General features: G+C 38.9%; 1 protein-coding gene across 1 annotated transcript in view; it reads right to left on the reverse strand.

Annotated features, from left to right (window-relative positions):
• Positions 1-19,809: 19,809 nt before the first annotated feature.
• The window catches only part of LOC118002000 (NADPH oxidase 3), a 55,932-nt gene continuing 53,900 nt past the window's right edge, over positions 19,810-21,841 (reverse strand). The window contains exon 13 of the mRNA XM_034992215.1: positions 19,810-19,936. Within this exon, the coding sequence (XP_034848106.1) occupies positions 19,810-19,936 (127 nt within the window). The remainder of the gene's footprint in view (positions 19,937-21,841) is intronic.

The raw sequence follows: 21,841 nt of genomic DNA on the forward strand, positions 1-21,841 counted from the left end.
TAATAAGAAATGTTATTAAATATGCATAGTTTTTCATGGAATCTTACCCCAGTCTTACTAAGTATTTAAATAGAGGACATCTATTGCTTTATCTTTCCCACATACTTCCTTAAAAATATGAAGGGGATATAATTTCCCTTTCATTAGCTACCTTGCCTTTCTTACTACAGATTATTTTACTCTTAAACGCACAGGGAATCATATCCTTTGGTCCTTATTCATGAATGCCTCTCACATTAGCACTTTGGCAGTGCTCCATTAAATTGATCTGTCATTACAAGTTGCAATGGATCCAAAATTTCACCCTTGAGTTTCTTCTAAACTTGGGTAGAGCCCATTTATTTCCAGTGCTTATGCAAGTTTGGGAAAGAAAATTGTGACAAAATGCATTATTGATTCAGCCAAGAACATCTAGTTTATTTATTGCTATTTGATTTTGTATCCGTGACCGATATGCTTCAAAAGTTAATTTAGGAGTGGGAATGTCACTAATGCCTTCCTTTATAAACTGATTCATTCTGTTACCTCCTTTTCAGACCGGCATGGTCTTTTTATATTGTGATCATCAATCAATTGGTCTCATTGATTCTCTTGCTGTCTTTCTGCCTCCCACATTTCTAACAAAGATTTCAATACTGGGGTTGGGTCCTCAGAAATGTCCCCCAATTCTCTTTTAGCTTTAACATTTTTTAATTTGCATCTTTTCTGCTATTTATGACACTCCTTATATTTTTCTACTTGGGTACAGTTATTTTTAATATGATGTCTTTCAAAATAGTATCTTTTCTTCTTAAACTTCATGTGGCTTGCAGGCTCTGTAGAAATAGGCTGTGGGCTGGACTTGGCCTGGAGGCTGTACTCTGCCAACCTCTGATCTAGATATTTAAGTGCGGCATTTCTACCCCCCAGTGATTCTGTTTTATTTCCTTTTCCCATAAAGTTCTGCAACTTGCTTTAAGATGTCCTAAAATACAAAGTTACATCCCCTCCTGTGTGCCTACACCATAGCCTTCCTATACAGAGTTTTTGTTTGGCAGCAAGAGGCTATCTGGTTCCTCACATGCTAATTATATCAGAGTCCTCATTTGTTGCTAAGTACTCCCATCTGGCCATTTGGTCTGGTGAGTCTTTAATGTTTGAAGCAGTTTTGCATACTGGATTGGCCTTTCTCCACGTCTCCCATTCATTAGTTCTTAGTTAGGGCATCCTTATTTTATTCTTTTTATTTTTCTCAGATATGTTCTTCACTTCCTCCCTGATTGCTTTACTTGAAGCTTGGATAACTCAGATATTATGTCTTCCTCCATTTTCCTCCCCATTTCTTAATTTTAAACTTTCCGAAACTTGAAAGACATCCTTAACTATTCTACCTCAGACACTTTTTCCTGGGTAGACCCTACTTATCCAAATGATATCCTGTTCTTGGTGAACCTATGCATCTTTTCCTCTACCATTATCTTGTCTATAGTTTCAGACTCTAGAAATCTGCTTATCTTTAAATGTCTTCACAGAATTGACAATACTTTGGGAGCTTGAACTGAAGCTGCTTGCTTTATAAATTGAATTTAACCCAGATATGATTCAAATTCAGTCCCTATGACTGTTAACCATTTATCCACCCCCCGTTTAGCAGCCTGTTTTACGAAGGGCACGAGAAGTCTTATGACAGGCAGCTCAGGACATGGATCATCAGCCAACACGATTTATTTATGAGCCAGTTATCAAATCCACTCATGAACCTAGCCTCTCTCTGTTCAACCATCCCTCATCTTGGAGAAGTTCAGTCAGGGCGAGATGACTCTGGAAGCCTCTTAAGGGTTGGATTCCAAATAGAGATCAATTTCTTTTCTCACTCTTTAGATATTTTTATTTGGTGTGATGAAAATAGCATAGAAATAAGTTAAGGAGATCTGAATTTTGCTTCTAGTTATACAAACCTTGATTAAGTGAGTCAAACCAGTCTGGACCTCAGTCTTCTCAACGGACAAAGAATTTGATGTAGTTGGCCTCCAAGACTCTATCTTCAATATTCTGAGGCTCTGTAGTGGATTGCATGCTAGGAACAAAGATGTACCCCTGTGGTATGGTAACTGGCACATGGTGTCGTGATTTCCAGGACCATAACACTTTCACGTGAAGCCTTAAGTTTTCGTTGTTCACTCTTTAATGTAAGGTTTTTTTTTTTTTTTTTTTTCAGTGATGATAGAAATGACTATGTCAGGACCTCAAAGAACTTTGAAAAATACTGGCGTGACTATGTATACAAAGACTCTAAGGCACAGAAAGGCAGACTCTTCCCAAATGGGAAAAAAAGTGCCAGGTTCCAGAATTAAATACAGAGTTTTATATACAGTAGTTTCAGTTTGAGAAATACATTATTGTTCCTGAATATTATTTCTCATGATGGTTTCATGATAGTCAATGGATGCTGTCTGGATCCAAAGTTCAAACTAGTTTTGACTTCTCTGCCAAAGTCACTTTTCAAAAGAGTAATGACTATCCAAGGGGGCAAAAGATTTCTCTTTCCCTCTGGGTCCTCAGACCAAGGTTTTGTTGTTGTTGTTGTTATTGTTGTTTATTAAATAATAGAGTAAGGTGTTTATGTAAAAGAAATAATATAACACTTAAGCAAGACTCCGTTCAGATTTTGGATTTGGTATCTCTGTAGGTAGAGATGAGATAATTGAGTTAGGAAATACGATTTAATAGTTTATTAATATTAAACAATAAAAATAGAGAATATGTAGTATTTTCCTAATACGTCTCATACACTGGACACATGTTGCTGGTAGAGGTCAGCAGCTGCCCCATGTGGCAGGTTGCTGTACTCCAGTGATGTTGTTGAAAATGCACAGTGGAACTTGCTTTAGTTTTGACTCTGTGATGACATTTATCTTTTTCTGATGGCCTTGCCTCTATTTTCCTGACAACTGATTTTGGCTCTGGGTCTGGCTTTGGCCCCTCTTTTTGACGTCTGCCGCCCTTGGCCCAAGCTGATACGATGTGTGGGAGACTCCCAGAGATTGGTACAGAGGGAACCCTTTGCACTAGGTGAATTTGCTAGTGTTCTGACCTTATGAATTGAACTTCGAACAAAGCCAACAGGCTATGGCACAGAGGATTTATGTGCCTGGTGACTGCTAGATTCAAAAGTCAAGTGGAATGATGTAGTCTTCTGAATGTAAAATAGCCTGGCTTATGTGTTGGTGTGATTGCTTAGGTGGCTTATCAGGCAAATAGGCCCACGGTAAGGCCCACAGTAAGTGACAGGCAGAGGAAATGAAAGAAGCCACTTAAAAATTGTTGTCTTTAATCATAAAAAGACAAATACTGTGCTATTCCACTTATAGGAGGTACCTAGGATAAATCAAATTCATAAGGAGAGAATGTGGAATGGTGGCTGCCAGGTGCTTGGGGTTAGGAGAAAGGGGAGTGATTATTGTTTCATGGGTACTGAGTTTCAGTTTTGCAAGGTGAAAGAGTTCCGGAGTTGGATGGTGGTGATGGTTGCAGGATAATGTCACTGTACTAAATGCCACTGAGCTGTGCCCTTAAAATTAGTTAAGATGGTAGATGTTATTATGGCACATTTTACTACAATTGAAAAATATTTAAAAGTACTTGTTTTTATTTGGCTTGTGTGCAGATGTTTTGTGCTCTCATCAAAATCCACTGTATCAGTTGCTGTGCCTTGTGAATTTAGTGACGTATCGTCCTAGGAAATTTATCTCCTGATGGTTGAAATTATTAGGCAAGAAAGAGGTCAAGATGGTCACTGGGAGGGCTTCCAGTATGCCATCGACATTTCAACTCCAAGATTGACTTTAGCATTTGCCCAAACCATAAAAAAAAATTAATTACTAAAGGACCTACTAATTCCACACTTGGAACATATGGAGCTTTGTTCTCTTTCTCTTTTTAATTTGAAAAATTAGAATAACTAGGAGAGCTGGTGGCAATTTCATATTTCACTTAGCTTCACTCAGAATGTTTTCCCACTTGAAAATTTCTTAAATATAAGACTCATATAAAATCTTTTGCCAAGTTAAGTTTGATATCTAGTAATATATAGTCTATTGAGCTTATTTAAATGCGTAGAATGGATATCCCAAAACAACTGTGTTGTCCTAAAATTCAGGAATTTCTGGGTATTTCTCTATGACTCCAGGGCAGGACATGGATTGCATTATGTGAAGAACCCAGGAAAGAACTCATCTCCACAGAAAGATTAGAAGGTCACATGGTTAGTCCAGGATGTTGAGGTTCAAGGGGGCAGACATATAATATCCTCTTTCTTGTCCATCTAAGTTCAAAACCAAAGGAGATAATGGAATAAAGAGATGAAAAAAAGGCCAATTTTGATTATGGTCCTGGAGCACATGACTTTGGCATGTGGAAGGCATTCCAGATCACATGACCTGAGCAGCAGGGGCTGAGCTGTCTGTGCCCAGGGCTTGCTCCCAAATTTGCCAATACGATAAAGCACTCCTCCCTCAGAGAAGAGTGAGTGAGGAGTAGACCGTACCCAAGAATGTCCTCTCACTGTTGTCCCTTTGTGGGGAAGAGGAAGCCAGGGTTAGGAGCCTGCCCTCCTCCATCCCTCTCCCCCTACAGCACAGCTTGCTCATCAATACCTCCAGAGCTGCGTTTCTGAGTCAAGCACAATGCCTGCCGTGCGGGCTCTTCTCTGGTCCAGGTCCCGGGAAAGAGGTTGCATTAAGAACGACCAAAAGCTTAAAAGTAACCAGTCTTGGTTATTGAGACCGTAGGCCCCAGCAACATTGGCTTTAGCAGCGTAGGCAGGGACTGGAGACAGCAACCCACACTGAACCAATGCTCTGGCCTTTGGCGGGCAGCGGTCTTTGTGGTCATATTGGCAGGCAGTGGTGGCCCAGGGGTAGCCCAGAAATCATAAAAACAATAATCATGATCAAAGTTAATCTTAATACGCATTTGCTGTGTGCCAGGAATTTTGTTAAATAATCATTTAAAATTTTCTTGTTATGAAAATGTACATACAGAAAAGCAGAGAGTGTGAATAAGAACTACCCATAACCCCATCATCCACATTTAATAACTATTCATATTTTCCTGCATCTGTGTCTTTTTTGGGGGATGTAAGTACTTAAACTAAGTCACAAGTATCATGATAATATACTCCTAAATATTTCAATATGCACTTCCAAAAATCAGGACTTTTCTTTTTTTACATAACCATAACATCATCCTTGACAAAATTAACAATAATTCCCCAATATCATCTAATACTCAGTCTATAGTCAAATTTCCCCCAATTCTTCCCCATAAATGTCTTTTATTGCTCATTTATTTAAACCAGAATCAAATTTATTTTATTTATTTATTATGCCACATTTATTATGTCTCTCAAATATCTTTTGATCTAAAAACATTTATTATGTCTCTCACATTTATTATGTCTCTCAAATATCTTTTGATCTAAAAAAGTCCTCCCTTCCATTTTTTTTTTTACAGTCCAACATTGCCTTGTTTTTCTTTTTTTCTCTAAACCCTGACATTGGCTTGTTGAAAGGACCAGAATTGCTGTCCTTTATAATGTCCTTCTTCTGTATTTATCTAATTGTTTCCTTGTGGTGTCATTTAACCTATTCCTCTATTTCCAGTACTTAAAGTCCTGCTTAGATTGAATTTAAACACTTGTCAAGAACACTTCATAGGCCTCGCTGTGCATTTTATCCTGCATTGTTTTCGGGACCACTAATTTCTGGTTGTCTCACTTAATGATACTAAAACTGATTACTGGGTAAGGGGGTGATAGCCTGATCTCCCCCTTGTTGCATTTTATCATCTAAGCCCCCTGACCGTGGTTATTTTTCACATTTTCACTGGCATCTGGCTGCAACATCCGACCTCAGATTCTATGTGCTTGAGTACTCCCTCATCCTGCCTCCCATTAGCTGTACCTTTAGCCCATGTCAGAGGTGGGGCTGACCTTTTATAAGTGATACATATTCCCACAGTGAGCTGGTGTGAGACAAGCTGAAAATGATAGAGAACTATGCTGGTTTTCCCAATTCATCTGATAGAAATTAACAAGAGCAGAATCAGATTTTTTTTTTTTTTTTTGTAAACAGGTATCAGCAATTTAAATTTTGTGCTTGTTTACATTCTAACTCTTGGGTTTTTGGGTGTGGAAAACATGGTTAGACAAAACCAAGTGTGTGAATAGTGACCTCCCCTCCCCCTTGTGTTGTGGATGGGAACGGGTGAGACAGGATACTGGGGCTTGGTATGTGGAGGAGGGCTCAGGAAAATTGTATGTACAAGCCCCAACTGTGCCCATTCTCTTTTCTCTTAATCATATCCTCCCTTGGGCAGTTTGTTTTTGTCTTCTGTATGCAGAGTGTTGCTTCCCTATTTGATGGTAAGCCCTTTGAGGGCAGGTTTGGGCATTTTGCCTTTTAGAAATAATGTTTATGTGGGAAGAAGCTGGTCTTTGGAGTCAGACCTAGTTAGTCTTGACTACAGGTTACAGTATATTTGCTGATCTTGTAGAAATGGTTCAATCTCTGAGTTTGAGCTTCCTCATTAGTAAGACAGGGTAATGCTACATTCATAAATTTGCTGGAGTCATTCATTCATTTGTTCATTCAACAAATATTAACAGAGCCTGTTCTATCTGCCAAGCTTAGCCCTAAGTAGGAGGAATACAATGTTGATTTATAAGACAAGGTTCCTGCTCTTGTTGAACTTCCACCAATTAGATAATTAGATGCATACCAAGTAAAACATTTTGTATCATTCGAGCACAGAATGGAGCTCGGAGCTGATCTTTTTTTAAAATTTTTTTTTTTTAAATTTCCTCTGCACTGTACTAGGTATCCAGCACCCTGTGGTGGGTAGTCAATTACAGCTTGAGAGGGTGAAATGTCTAGAGGATCATCTACACTGCTGTGGGTGTCATATAAAGACAAATACTTCAACTCTCTTTCAGATCTGTGGTCCACCTGAGGCTTTGACATGCAGAAAGTCTTAGAAATAAGGAAACTGATGGGGCGCCTGGGTGGCTCAGTCGGTTAAGCATCCGACTCTTGTTTTTGGCGCAGGTGGGATAATCTCAGGGTCATGAGATGGAGCTCTGCGCTCAGTGCTGAGTCTGCTTATCCCTCTCCCTCTGCTCCTCCCCCTGCTCTCTCTCTCTAGAATAAATAAGTAAAATCTTTAGGGGCGCCTGGGTGGCTCAGGCAGTTAAGCTTCTGCCTTCGGCTCAGGTCATGATCCCAGAGTCCTGGGACTGAGTCCTGCATCGGGCTCCCTGCTCAGCGGGGAGCCTGCTTCTCCCTCTGCCTCTGTTGCTCCCCCTGTTTATGCTCTCTTTCTCTGCCAAATAAATAAATAAAATCTTAAAAAAAAGAAATAAGGAAACTGAGGCTTCCTAATTGTGTTAAGAAAAAGTGTAAAAGCAGACATCATACATGTAAATAAAAATGTATATATATATATATAAATATAGGTATATAAACACACACACACACACATTGTGCAGAGAGAGTGGCTAAATTACTAAGACATTTTCCTTTGAATTTGTATCATTTTAGCGACTCATTTGAAATCCCCCCACTTGCATTGCTAATGATCTCTCTGTGTGCATCGGTTTTGCCTGCTCAGTTGGACTGGAAGCTCCTTGCAGACAGCACCACTGTCTCACCCAACCCCGTGGCTGTGGGCATAATCTGTGCTCAAGGAGTACTTAAGCCAGAATCACAATCCAGGCCCCTGCATGAACTATTCTGAGGCTGCCAGGGTCTGCTCAGCATTTCATTCTTTCAGATCGATAGATGACATCCACAGAAGCCTGCCTAGCTCTTCGATAATCTGTATTTTGGCCCCTGTTACTATTCCACACCTCCAAGCATTTTCTGCTAAAGGAGCTGACTGAGCAAACCCTTGAAGATATTTTTCATTTCCTTCGATGGAGCATAATGCTTTCATATATAAACACAATAACACAGTCATCACATCTGCACTTACATTACAGGAACGGCTGTATACTCAGCAGCACTCCCGGCCAGGCAAGGAGCCCACGAGTTCTATTTTCCCATTCCAATCTAAATTATGTTCATAATAAAAGAGTTTTCAATCAAGGCAAATACAATTTCATCCCAGCGTAACATCTACATTCCTGTTCTCTTTTCTCTTTTTTTTTTTCCCTTTCTTTCCTTTTATTCTAGGTCACTCACCCTGGCACACATGAGATTTTTCTCTGGTGGGAATAACAGCCTTGCTCCTCAATGAACTGTAAAGCAGCTCTAAATGCATCTCCTGTAACATACCTCTGTGATTTGCAAAAGTGGGAATAAATCAAAGCAGAAAAGAGATGCACCTTAAGCCAGAAGCTAAATGTTACATCATGTAGCGCCGGGCTAGGGAAGGAGAGAGCCTGCTTTTTCCTGGCTGCACGAGATCTTTGTGCCCGTTACCTCCGCCCCAGCCCCATTAAAACAATCATCCTGAATCTGCGGGGAAATTGTCACCTCTTTCTTTCCTGCCATGGCAGCTGGTATTGGAGGCTGCAGACATTGCTCATTCCCTTCAAGGTTCTTAACACACACGCAAAAAAGAAAATGAAGCTTAATTTGTTAAAAAAGAAAAAAAAAGTGTCAGCTTACCCTCAGGCTCAGCGCAGGCACCAGGGGAAAAAAGCAAAGATAAATGCTTCTAGGTGAACTGGCGCTGAGTAATTCTCCACTCACTCTGCTGCTTCGTTCTATGTATCACATTAATCATGCAGGATGGGGAGACATTTCAAAACTTAAGCAATTTTCAAACAAAGATGCACCATTTAAAAAAAAATACAATAACATAACTTTATTTTGTGATGCTTTCTTTGTGCCAGTGTGAATCTGAAAAATGTGCTGCAGATGTTAGTACAAATAATTAATTAATGCCTGGGTGGGGAAGGAGGGAGCGGCAGGAGGAAATAGACGAGCGTAAGCAGAAGAGGAACCCTCTTTCTCTTTCCACGACCTTCCCCAGATCACAGGAGCTGGGCCAGTCTTCCCATTCACCACCAGGCTTAGCTCTGCCCTGGTTCCTGGACTGATTCAAACGACAGATGGGCAGTATTTAAACAGCTCCATCGCTCCAGCCCACGGAATTTAATATGCCAGCTTCCCAGACCCCAGAGCCCTGTGATGTCCCTGGGATCTTGTGTGCTCTGCTTCTCAGAACTGAGCCCAGTTTGTGTCTCGCTACCCTGCACACCTCGAGCAAGTCCACAGATGACTGCCTCTGACACCCAGCCATGTAACTAGTAACCTGATTCCTGGGTCTGAAGCTTCCTGATGATGAGACTTGCCATCCTCAATCCGATATGCTGCCCACCTGGGATTTCTGCTGGCCTGGTCTACTTTCCTTCACGGGATGTGCCTGTCTCTTCTGGCGAATCTTAATGCTCACTGTTGCCTGACCCACAGCTCTTCTTCGGGCACCGTGCTTTGTCGTGCCTGCCCAGTTGCTTTTGCTCCTGGGCTGGATCAGCCTCCCAGCAGCACCCCCGGCCCCACCTGCTGTAGTTTGGAATGTTTGTTTTTCTTTCTGTTCTGTGTTTATACCACAATCTGACCCTCACTCCAAAGTCTGAAGAAAATAAATGAATAGACGTGGAGCAGAGGTTCCTAGAACTGCAGATAGTAGGGTTGTGGCCAAAGATACTGAGCACTAGAACAGGACATCTTCGTGGACTGGAGTATCTTGGCATAGTCCCTGAAACTCAGAATCCTGAAGTGATTGAGACAAGTGAATCTGTGTGTTGAGGGAAGGGATAGCAGCAGTGGAGATCCTGGGTCTTTTTTTTTTTTTTTTTTTACCACAGATGTCATTGACAGATAAGCCAGGTTTCCTTGTCACAGATACAATGACGAGCTGGACTAGCATTTGTCAGTTCCAGAAAACCGAGTGTCCCATAATCACACCTACAATTCATGAGATGTGTACAGAACCCTCGGCAAGGATGAACTTGGGACACTCCATCCAGCGAGGAAAATCCATTGGTTCGACAAGAACTGGAGGAATCATTCCTTGTCTAGCAGGGCAAAACTCTACCAAGAATGTGTGAATACTATGAAATGTATCAGGTGCATGCAAAATTACACCTTAAGTAACACAAATTAAAAATCCATTTTAAGAAATAAATATTACGGAGACGATTAAAGCCCTGTGCCTGTTTCCATTCCCTCTTCTCATCAGAAATAGCCATTGTTCTGAATTTGGGGACTGTCGTTTAATTTCGGTGCATTTGTGTTTACTTCACATTGTGATGATGTGTGTGTTTGTATGAATAGTATTATTTTGCATTTCTCAATCCTGAGCAGTTCTACTCTATGTATATTCTTCTACAATTTTTTTTTCTCAATATGATTATGAGGCTTATTCATGCTGTTCTAATTCTGGGATCTGCAAACTATGGCCCATGGGCCATCCAGCTGGTGCTCTGTTTTTATATACTCCTTGAGCTAAGAATGGTTTTTGCATTGGTAAAGGATTGAATAATAAACAAAATCAAAGCAGCAGACATGACGAGGCCATCTGTGGCCAACAAAGCCCACAATATGCATTATCTGGCCCTTCACAGAGAAAGTTTGGTGATTTTTGTTCTTTAGCCTTGTCTGAGTTATTCTTATCCCTATATTCTTCTAAAATACATTTTAAAAATTAGCCTGCCAAATTTCATGAACAACCTTTTCAGGATTCTGAATGAAATTACTTTGAATTTATAGATCGTTTTGAAGGGAACTGATGCATTAATGATATTGTTCCCGTCCAATCGTATTAGTTATCTATTGCTGCTATACAAATTATCCCTAAGTCAGCAGCTTGAGACAACACACATTTATTATCTTATCATTTTTATTTTTTAGGTCGAACTCCAATATGCATGTCACCAGACTAAAATCAAGGTAGTTCGGGACTGTGTTCTTTTTCAAAGGCTCTAGGGGACACTGTTTCAGTGACTTTCCCAGCTTCTAGAGGCTTCCTGCATTCCTGGGCTCACAGGCCCTTCCATCTTCAGGCCCATCAATGACTTCACTCCAACCTGTACTTTGGCCATCCTCTCTTCTTCTTTGACTTTGGCTGGCTCTTCTGCCTCCCTCTTCCATGTCTAAAGACCCTCGTGATAACCACTGGGCCCACCCAGATAATGTAGGATAACCTTCCCATCTCAGGGGAATCATCTCAAAGTAACTATAATTTCATCTGGAACCTTCATTCCCCTTTGCCACAAAACTTCACATATTCATGGGTTCCAGAGATTGGGATGTGGATATCTACCTACCACAGGCCCACCTAGTGAGGTTTTTTCTTTCAGTAATTATGTTTCTAGGTTCTACAACTTGCATTTAGTTCCTTGTATATCCTGTCCTTTGCTGAGATGGGTCTCTTTTTCCATTTGTTTCACGAGTGATTGCAGTTGCCGGTTGGAACATTTTTATGAGAGCTGCTTTAAAATCCTTGTTAGATAATTCCAACATTCATGTCATCTTGGTGTTGGCATCTGTTGATTTTCTTTTCTCATCTGAGTTGAGATTTTCCTAGTTCTTTGTATGACAAAATTTTTGGATTGTATCCTGTACATTTTAAGTATAATGTTATGACACTCTGGGTCTTATTTAGATCTTTAATTTTAGCTGGCAGTTAGCAGGTTTAGGTTTAGAACATACATCCTGGCCCACTTTCTGTGGTTTGTGGTTCCAATATCAATTTAGTTTTTCAAAGCCTTGTGTTGCTATTTGGGGATGCTACACTGGGGTGTAACCCAGAGGCCAATCTGCAACCTCGGTAGCAGTCCTCACCAGAGTTCAAATCTCAAATCATTTGCTGTGTTGCTTCAGGTTGGTTTCACACATTGGGCTCTGGAGAATTTGCCCAGGACTTCATATTCAGATTTCTCTTCTTTCTGTAATGGCCACCCCCGTCTCATCCCCCAAACCTCTGCTAGATGTTTGTTGAGTGCAGGGCAGGAATGTTTGGCAGGTCTCCACTGGACAGTCCCGGGGTGGGGTGGGGTGGGGTGGGGGGCGGGGGCAGTGAGGGAGTAACGACCAGTGTTCCTGTTAGCTCAGGGTAGATATGGTTGATAGAGTTTTATAGTTTTCTTTGTAAAGGTTTTGTGTATCTTGTTAGAATTATTTATTGGCACCTTACATTGCTTGGCGCTCTTCTTCTACTTCCAAACATTTTTAAAAAGTAAATTTGAATTTTGAGGTAAGTTGGCTGGAAATTTGGAGGGTGTGGCACAAAAATTATCATATAAATAAGGAGTAGTGATGGTTCTTTCCTTAGGTCTTAATTTATTGATCTTAATTAGATCAATAAATTGAGACTGGATCATTATTGAGCCGTTGTTTTTCAAGATCAATCATGAATTTTTATAATAACTTGAAGGTGTTTGGAATTGATAGAGAATTCTTAAAGCAGCTTTTCTTTTATTCAGTCTGAAGGAAAGAATTGGGAGAAAATAACTTTGAAGGCTGCAGATATTCTTATGAAAATTGAAAGGGAGAGAACAATTTAAGAAATGAAGAAAAGAAAAAAAGAAAAAGAGAAGAGAATAAAGTCCAGCATGATAAGGCTGATAGATATCTAAGAAGATACTTTAGATTATTTGGTAACAAGGCAACCTATGTAGATAAAAACTAGGATGCCAGCCACCTCTTAGAGAAGGGAAGGACTAGCTAACTGGATAAGCAGGGCTTTCTTTGTGCTAGGAGCGTGGACCAGCTTTGCCAATAAGTATGGACAGATTGCCTGTGTTGGAATATACATAAGCAGTGCCACTAACTTAGAATTTCTACTGTATATATTGGAGGTCATAAAAGCACAACTTGTACTTTCTTCAAACATTAATAGGAAAAGGTGGAACCAGTAAGATGATGAAGTAGTGGTTTAGAATCGGTGTTGGAGGGTGTGCTGAAAGCAAGAGAGAAATTAAAGATGACTTGGAGGTATTTTGTATTTTTAGCCTAGGCGTTTTGGTAGATGATGGTGCCATTAACTGAAACAAGAAAAAAATGGAGGAAGAACAGAATTATAAAGAGAAAAACAAAGTGTTTGGTTTTGGATATGTAAAATTTGAGATGCCTATTATCTGTCCAATGGTGGTATATGTAGTTGGATATATCAGATTGGAATTTAGACAAGTCTGTGCTGGAGTTTTAACTTTGGGACTCATCAGCAAACAGATGGTGTTTGAAGCCATAGGAATGTGTGATATTACTCAAGGGAAGAAGGTAGATAGAAAAAGAAGAACTATGACCAAGTCGTAAGACACTCCAACATTTTAAAGCTGGACAGAAGAAGCTGGGAAGAAAACAGAGACTGTTATGTCACCAAGTCAAAAAAAAAAGAGAAATGTTTCAAGAAGGGAGAAATGGTCAACAGTTTCAGTTGCTGCTAAAAATAAAAGGGAGTTGGATTTCACATCTTGGCGGTTATGTTGGACCTTGAAGATAGTTACAGCTGTGGAGATAATATTCTTATTGGATTGTGTTAAAGAGAGAATGTTGTGGACATTCAACTATGGAGAGTTGATTGATATAACAAACACACACATTCATGAGTAGACCAGACAAAGGACAAACCTAACTTAATAAGTTTTCAAAACTTGTCTGCACAAGAACGGGAATAGAGGATCCTTGAACAGAATGGAGACCAGCAGTATGACTTGGCTTCTATCTCACCCTACTAATCTGGAGTCCCATTCATGAGTCAAAAAATTCCTGAGACATTTCACTAAATACTCCCGGTTTTGGAACGGAGTGAAGAGAAAGATCATTCACTTTTTTTTTTTTTTAATCTTCTGATGGGAAGTTGTGAATGAATAGGGAAAGAAATCAACAAAGCTGACATTCCTTGTTGGAAGAGAAGGATCCAAGTTCACACTTAACTGGGGGATGGAATTCGAAGCCTGGGAGTGTCTCCTTATGGAAATGCATCATATCCTTTTTCTGTTGCCCCCGTTAGCTAGAATGAATCAAGATACAGGACAGTCAATGACCTCAGAAGATAAAATGGAGTCCAGGAAATCTGACTTAGTCTGCACACAACCCAAGCTGAGCTTCCGTCCTCTCTTGCATACTGTGCCATGACAGCTGCTGTTTTCTCAGACCACAGAAAGTGGTTAAACATGAAATACCCAGGCTAACGCCAAGCTTTAGAAGAGAAACAGGACCCACACAAACACTTGTACTTAAATGTTCATAGCAGCATTACTTATAATGGCCCCCCAAATGGAAAACAACCCAATGTTGTATACAATGGGATATTTTGGGCATAAATAGAAGAAATGAAGTACTGATACATGCTACAATGTGGATGAACCTTGAAAACATTATGCTAAGTGAAAGAAGCTAGCCACGAAAGACCTAGTATTATATGGTCCCATTTATACGAAATGGAATCCATTTTTATGTTCAGAATATGCAAATTTATAGATACAGAAAGTACATTAATGGTTAGGGCTGGGAGCAGGTTGAAGGAAAATGGGGGAATGACTGTTGATTGGTATGGGGTCCCTGTTTGCAATGTAAAAATGCTCTAAAATTGATTGTGGTAATATTGCACAAGCCTATACATATACAAAGAACTTTGAACAGTGCACTTTAAATGGTTAATTTTATGGTATGCAAATTATATCTCAAAGATTTTATATTTATTTATTTATTTTTTTTAAAAGACTGTATTCATTTATTTGAGAGATAGAGAGCGTGCGAGAGAGAGCACGAGCATGGGGAGGGGCATAGGGAGAGGGAGAAGCAGACTCCCTGCTGAACAGGGAGCCCGATGCGGGGCTCGATCCCAGGACCCTGGGATCATGACCAGAGCCAAAGGGAGATGCTTAACTGACTGAGCCGCCCAGGTACCCCTCAATAAAGCTTTTATAGTAAGAAAAGAGAGAAAGAGAGAGAGAGTGAAAGAGAGAGAAAGAGGGAACATGGTCTTAGAGAAGGCACAGAGAAAAACCCTCCAAAATTATTCACAATATGGAAGAATCATTAAAATGTCTGGGCAGAGTTAGTTAATATGAGCAAGGTAAAAACAAAACAAAACAAAACTATATATATATATATATATATATATATATTTTTTTTTTTTTTTTTGCATAGCAACTGTGCAAAAATACTACAGGAAAAAAGGGAAAATAACCAATGTAGCATAAGGAAAAAAAACCCCAATCTAGTAGAAATTATAACTCAGGTAATTCCTCAATATTGCTTCATATAATGTTGAACTGAATGAGAACAGTAAGTTAATAAGACAGGGAAAAAGACAAAATTATGAAACAACAGAATGAGATCAAAAGGGATATCGCAGATCTAAGGTAACAAGTTGGGGCTACAAGCAACATCTTTATAAAACCAATTAAAAAATTGTAAACCTTAGTAAGGAATAAAATAAACATTACTGACAGCTGAATGCCAAGTCCATAATCTCTCCCTAAGCTGAAATTCCAAAATCAAAAAACCTAAGAAAATTTAGAGGGTTTTTTGGTAACAAATGTGGTAGCATAATCTGTCCTGAACAGATGTGAGGTTATTTATAATCTTTGCTTATCCCACTTAATTTGAATATTCATATTTATACTTTTCATTGAAAAAAAAAACACATTAAAAAGGTGATTTATTTACAAAGGGGAAAGAATGAATTTGGCCTCATACATCACCACAGCAATGTCCAAAAACAGCAAACATTGGAGTCATTTCTACAAAGTTATGAGGGGAAGAGAATATGGTCCAAGAACACGACATCAAGCCCACTATCAGGTGAGTGAAAAGGCAACAGGCTGCATTCTCAAATATGAATTAAATCAGGGAATATAACACTCATGAGTCCTTCTTAAAACATCCTGCTTGACAATCCAAAAAATTAGTAGTTTAGGCTCAACAAAACTCAAGAATGGAGAAGTCAGGTTCAAAGAAATGGTGGTCAACAGGCAATCTGTTCTGAGTTATCCCTTTTAAGTTATTTATAAAACATTACAAAGGCTACATTTAATCAATATTTCTTTTATCCTCCTGAACATATATGGACGTTGGAATACCTTAATTCCAGTGTCATGCTCCCATCTTCTATACCATTGTTGTCTAGTATTTCCATTTTACTTCTAAAAGCTTTCCTTCTGAAATAATAATTCATTCTCTTTTACAGTCAATGCTTAGAGATTTTGACAAAATGTCTTTCAATGTCTTTGCTTATCACTGCTTCTTGTATCCCATTAATTGAATTTCCTCCTTTCTTAAATATATCTTTTTGTAGTTGTTTCAGTGAGGGAGATAAATTTTCAGTTTTCTTTTGTTTGAAAATATCTGTATTCTGCCTTCACTTTTGGGTAATAATTTCACTGAGCACAAAATTCTCAACTGATTGTCATGTTCCTTTAGCACTTTGAAGGTATTATTTCATTATCATCTGGTCTCTATTGATGCTTTTGAGAAGGCAGCTGTTAGGTTTATTGTTCATTTGTAGGTAATTTAACGTTTTTCTTTCTGGTTACTTTAAAGTCTTTTCCTTCATGACAATGTCCCTGGATGTTGAATTTTCTTTTCCTTTCTTTCTTTCTTTCCTTCCTTCCTTTATCTTTTTCACATGTTTTTTGCCTCTGTCTTTCTCATATATTCTTCTTCTAAACTTCCAGATGAAGTTTAGAATATCTAGCATTTCAAAAAATTGTAAAGAGAAGTTAAATTTTGATTGGAATTTTGTGTAACCTATTAATTAATTTGGAACCAATTGGTATTTTGATATTGATATTCCCATTTAGACACATGCCGTTCGTTCCATTTGAAAATGTCTCTCTATAAACGTTTGGTCATTTATCAAATCATCTTCCATAATTCGTGTTAGATAAATTTATTATTTTTTTTAAAGATTTTATTTATTTATTTGACAGAGAGAGACACAGCGAAAGAGGGAACACAAGCAGAGGGGGTGGGAGAGGGAAAAGCAGGCTTCCCGCGGAGCAGGGAGCCCTATGCGGGGCTCGATCCCAGGACCCTGGGATCATGACCTGAGCTGAAGGCAGACACCCAACCATCTGAGCCACCCAGGCGCCCCTAGATAAATTTATAAGCTTGCTATGTTTTTGTTTCTATTTTGAATAGGTTATTTCCTTTTTAAACAAAATCCACATTTTTTAGTTGGTTATTGCTGCATTAAAGAAATCTATTGATTTTTAACAATTTTTTTTCTATCAGGATGTGTCAAGTTCTGCATAGTATCCAGGGAAGTAACATAAAGGTCAAAACTAAAAAGTGGATGCAAGGAGCAGAAATTTAAAAAAAAAAACTACAGCAAGGGGCATTGGGTGGCTCAGTCAGTTAAAGGTCTGCCTTTGGATCAGGTCATGATCCTGAAGTCTTGGGACTGAGCTCCATGTAGGGCTTCCTTGCTCAGCAGGGAATCTGCTTCTGCCTCTCCTCCCTGCTCATGCTCTCTCTCTCAAGTAAATAGATAAAAAAATGCAGCAAAATCAGTTTTTTTAAAAAGACTTTATTTTTTAAAGAATGGTTTTAGGTTTACACAAAATTGAGAGAAATGTAGAAAGGTTGAAATCTGTTCTTTTTTTAAAGAAATCTGTTCTTAAGAACAAGTATCCTTTAATTTGTTAGACAGAAATCCAATGGCTAAAGAGTGCATTTTATTTTCAAATAGGGAAAGAAAACTAATAACTGAATACAACCAAGAAAAACCTTTTAATACATTTAATTTTCCTGCTGAAGATTAGATATATACTTTGCAGAAAGTTCTTATAAAAGCTGAATCAAACGTAAGTGGGGAAATGAATAAACAGAAAGGCTGCATATATTAAAATTAGTAGAGTTTGAATGATATCTATCAAACGACACTTAAAGATACTAAGAAATTCCAATTCAGAGGAGTCGAAATAATTTTAGAGACATCAGGGAATATACCCACCTTTTTTCCTAGAGTGTATTTTAAAATAGACCCTAGAAATCATAGAATCAAAGTCAATATCTGAGGATAAAGTAAAAGAACTGATCAATTTATAATTTAGAAATCTCTGAAAAAGCTTAAGTGGCTGCCTGACTTTGTAAAAACAAATCATGTCAGACCAATTTAATCCTCTTTTATGGCATAGTGACGGTCTACAAAGATAAGAAGCATTTATAAAACATAATCTATTTTAACTTCAAGAAATGATTTTGTTCTATTGCATATGTCATGTTAATTATAAGCTAAGAGAGTATGATGTGTATGATTCTCAATAGCTAGTTATCATTAACTTGTTCCTGACTGGGAACTCATATTAACAGGTAGTTGCAAGAATTCATGGTGCAGTTCTTTGGATTCAATAATTTGGTTGAAAATCTAAACAAAAGATTTAAGATATCACTAATTAAATCTATGGATATTATGAAACTAAATACTAGTATTATTATCTGGGGCTGAACTTCAAAACAATCTTGAAATATTAGAAAGAAAAATTCTAAAAGATTAATCAATATTATTAGAGAAAACTGTAAGATGTGAGGAATACTTTAGGAACTTTCTGGGGATCAAGTAGCTGATGGTAAAAAAAAAAAAAAAAAAAAGATGGGCTCAATGAGAGTATAAAATTAAAAAAACATTCCCAGTCTATTTGTGGGGCAGAAATTGAGTTGGGGAGTAAGTGTCAAGATGATCATAGATCAAAATGTGATAGTAGGGGCCCCTGGTTTGCTTAGTTGGTAGCTCATGTGACTCTTGATTTTAGTGTTGTGAGTTCGAGGCTCACAATGGGCATAAAGCTTACTAAAAAAGAAGAAAAAGAAAAAGAAAATAAAATGTGATAGTAATAAAAAGTATGCATTAAAAAAGAGTAAGAAAGGGATGTGGAAAGAAGGAAAGAAAGAGAGGCAAATATAGAGTTTAGCTGTATTGAAAAACATGGCACACAATATCTAAAAAATCACTTTTCTCCCCAATACTAGTCATGCATCTATTAGAATGTTATGTCTCATTTTAGTCCACACATTTTAAAAAGATGTGAGGAAATGGAAATGGATTTGAAGAAGAGCAACAAGAATGATTGAAGGGCTAGAATATATATCCTAGGCTGAAAGGTTAAGAATCTAGTATTGTTTGGACTAGAAAAGAGATAGGTAAGAGATGATTTTATCACTTTCAAGATATAAAGGATTTTTGTGAAAGATAACCCACATTGGTGATTTCTCAGGTCTATAGGGGATGAAAAGAAAGCACAAAGGAGCTTAAGTTTAAGCAGAAAAGATCAGGTTTGGATAGAAAGCAGATGTCTCTGCCATGAGGGTGATGAAATTTGAAATGACTTCTACAGGAGACTCTGAGCCAGGCAGCCATATCAGTCTCCATGTTGGATGCTCACTGTTGAGCATGAAAATAAGTTTGAGAAAAATGACATCTATGAGGGGTCAGCAAACTACCTCCTGCAGGCCAAATCTGGGCCACCATCTGATTTTTGGATAGCCCATGAGCTAAGAATGACTTGTACATTTTTAAATCATTAGAAACAAAATCAAAAGAATGTTCCATGACAAAATTATATGAAATATGATTTCAATGTCCATAAATAAAGTTTCATTGGCACACAGCCATGCTCATACCTTGACGTATTTATTGTTTGTGGCTACTTTGGTGCATTAAAATGGTAAAGTAGAGTAGTTGTGACTGAGATCATATGGTCCATAGAACCCAAAATAATTATTATATGGCCCTTTACAGGAAACGTTTCCTGACTGCTGACCTACATGACTGCAGCCACTTACATAACACAAGAAATTTTTTCTCCAAGGCTTAGAAGCTTTCTTTGTTGTAGTAAAAATGGACGCCCCTGGGGTCGGCCGAGGAATATAAGCGGCACATCCTTTGAAGCGTCTTTGAGAGAGCTTTGGGTCCACAGAAGAACACACCAATGCTGCTGCTGTGGTAGGATAAGACAAGGAAAGAATGTGTTATGCAGGAGCAAGGCTAGCCAGAAACCAAGACAGAGTTATAAAATTAGTGAAGTGGTTGCGGTTGTGCCTTCATTTATTTTTCTCCACTCACTTCCTTTTTCTTAGATTCTCTCTCCTACTCAGTGCCGTACTCCCACACAGGTTCCCAGCGTCTTGTTAGACCCTGAAACACACAGGCAGGTGGAGCCCAGGAGATCGAGAGTAGCAGGGCCATGATGACTGGGGAGGGAGTTTCAATGACAGAGGTGATAGCACTTGGATTTCTGGTCCAGTGACCCTGATTCATGTCCTCCTGGATTGGTGACTAGAATGTGAGGTTCCTGTTCTGCTCTACTCCTCACTATTCCAGAGCCCGCAATAGTGCTTGGCCACAGTGAAAAATACACATTTGTTGAATAAATGAATAAATGGTTCCATTGATTATGATCTGCAAGATTTTGGGCAAGATCTCAATCTCTGCATGTGCAAAAAGAGACTAATGATTACATTATATGTTTTATTGAGAACAAAATGAGATAATGCATTCAAAAAGGTTTAAAAAGTGTTAGTTATTATTAATATCTTGTTCAGCCCTGCCTTTTCATAGCTAATAAAATTTATACTAAAGTGAGAGAAGCTAGTTTATTTTTCCTGTTGGAATGCCTTTGGTTTTCAAAGAAGGCCAAAAAGAAGAATTGGAAAGGAAAAAGACATTACTGAAAGTGGAGTCACCTGAAAACTGTCCTCTCTAGTCAGGACATTTCAGAAAACCGTGTGGAAGAGGTATTGTTGCATATAGTGAGTGTCCCCGGGCTGCTCAGGTCCCTTGGGACCACGGCTGCCAGCTCTGCTTCTATAAATAAATATAAATAACACACTGGTGCAAGGATTCAGGTTGTCTCCAGAAGTCAGGCGTAACCAGTCTCTACAGGGACTTACAGACCATGCTTCCCTTGTCTTGCACTGTTCTATTCCTTATAGCATTTTTCCAATCTCTGGCACTGCGCATAAAATCACCTAGGCAGATTTTTAAAATGTAGATTCCCAGGCTTGAATCCCAGGAATGCATTTTTAGCAAGTCCCCCAGATGATATTGAGGCACATGGTCCTGTGAGCTACACTTTGAGAAACATTGTCTTGGAGAAATTACTGGGACTCTAGGACCAGCCCACCCAGCACCTCTGCTCCTTGATAGCTGGCTGTGGTTGGGAAGTTCCTCTATAGCTCGTTCTTCTTAGCTTATATGTTAACATGGTTCTCTGCCATGTAGTCAATCCACATTTTAATTATGTGTTCCAGGACCATAATAACCATGGTAGAAATTGATGGTTCAATTATATTTCAAACTCTAGCTTCAAACGAGTTTATCAAGTGGACTCATTTGTAAATGACAATATGCTCAAAACATATAAGGACTATTTTTGAAGCTATTATTCCCACGGCAAAATTCGAGAAAGTGCCTTTTCCGAAAGTATTTTCCACTGAAAAATACGAGTTTATGACTTAATGAAGCAACTTTCAGGTGTTTATGGAAATAGAAGGCACTGATTAAGAATGCTGTTGGTTCTACCCCTCTGTTGCTGAGGAGCTTTGGGCATGTTTATTATCTCCTCAAAGGCCCCCTGCTTCCTTCTCTGTGAAATGGGGTGCATGATAGGACCTAGCTCTTAGAACCTCTGAGAGGATTAGACATGACATTGCCAGTATAGCCTTCCATCCTGTGCTTGGCACATGGCCAGCCCCAGGAACAGCCTACACTCTGACCCACAAGATGTCTGTCTGCTTCGCGGAGCTGAACAGATGTGACATGGGCTGTTACCCCAACGATGGTGACAGTCCTCCTGGATCAGCACTCCAGCACTGGGCTATTTGAATTCTGGAGTGAAACATTT

The sequence above is a fragment of the Mirounga leonina genome, unplaced genomic scaffold, assembly GCF_011800145.1.
Source record: "Mirounga leonina isolate KUSES-001 unplaced genomic scaffold, KU_Mleo_1.0 Mir_56, whole genome shotgun sequence".
Taxonomy (NCBI): Eukaryota; Metazoa; Chordata; class Mammalia; order Carnivora; family Phocidae; genus Mirounga; species Mirounga leonina.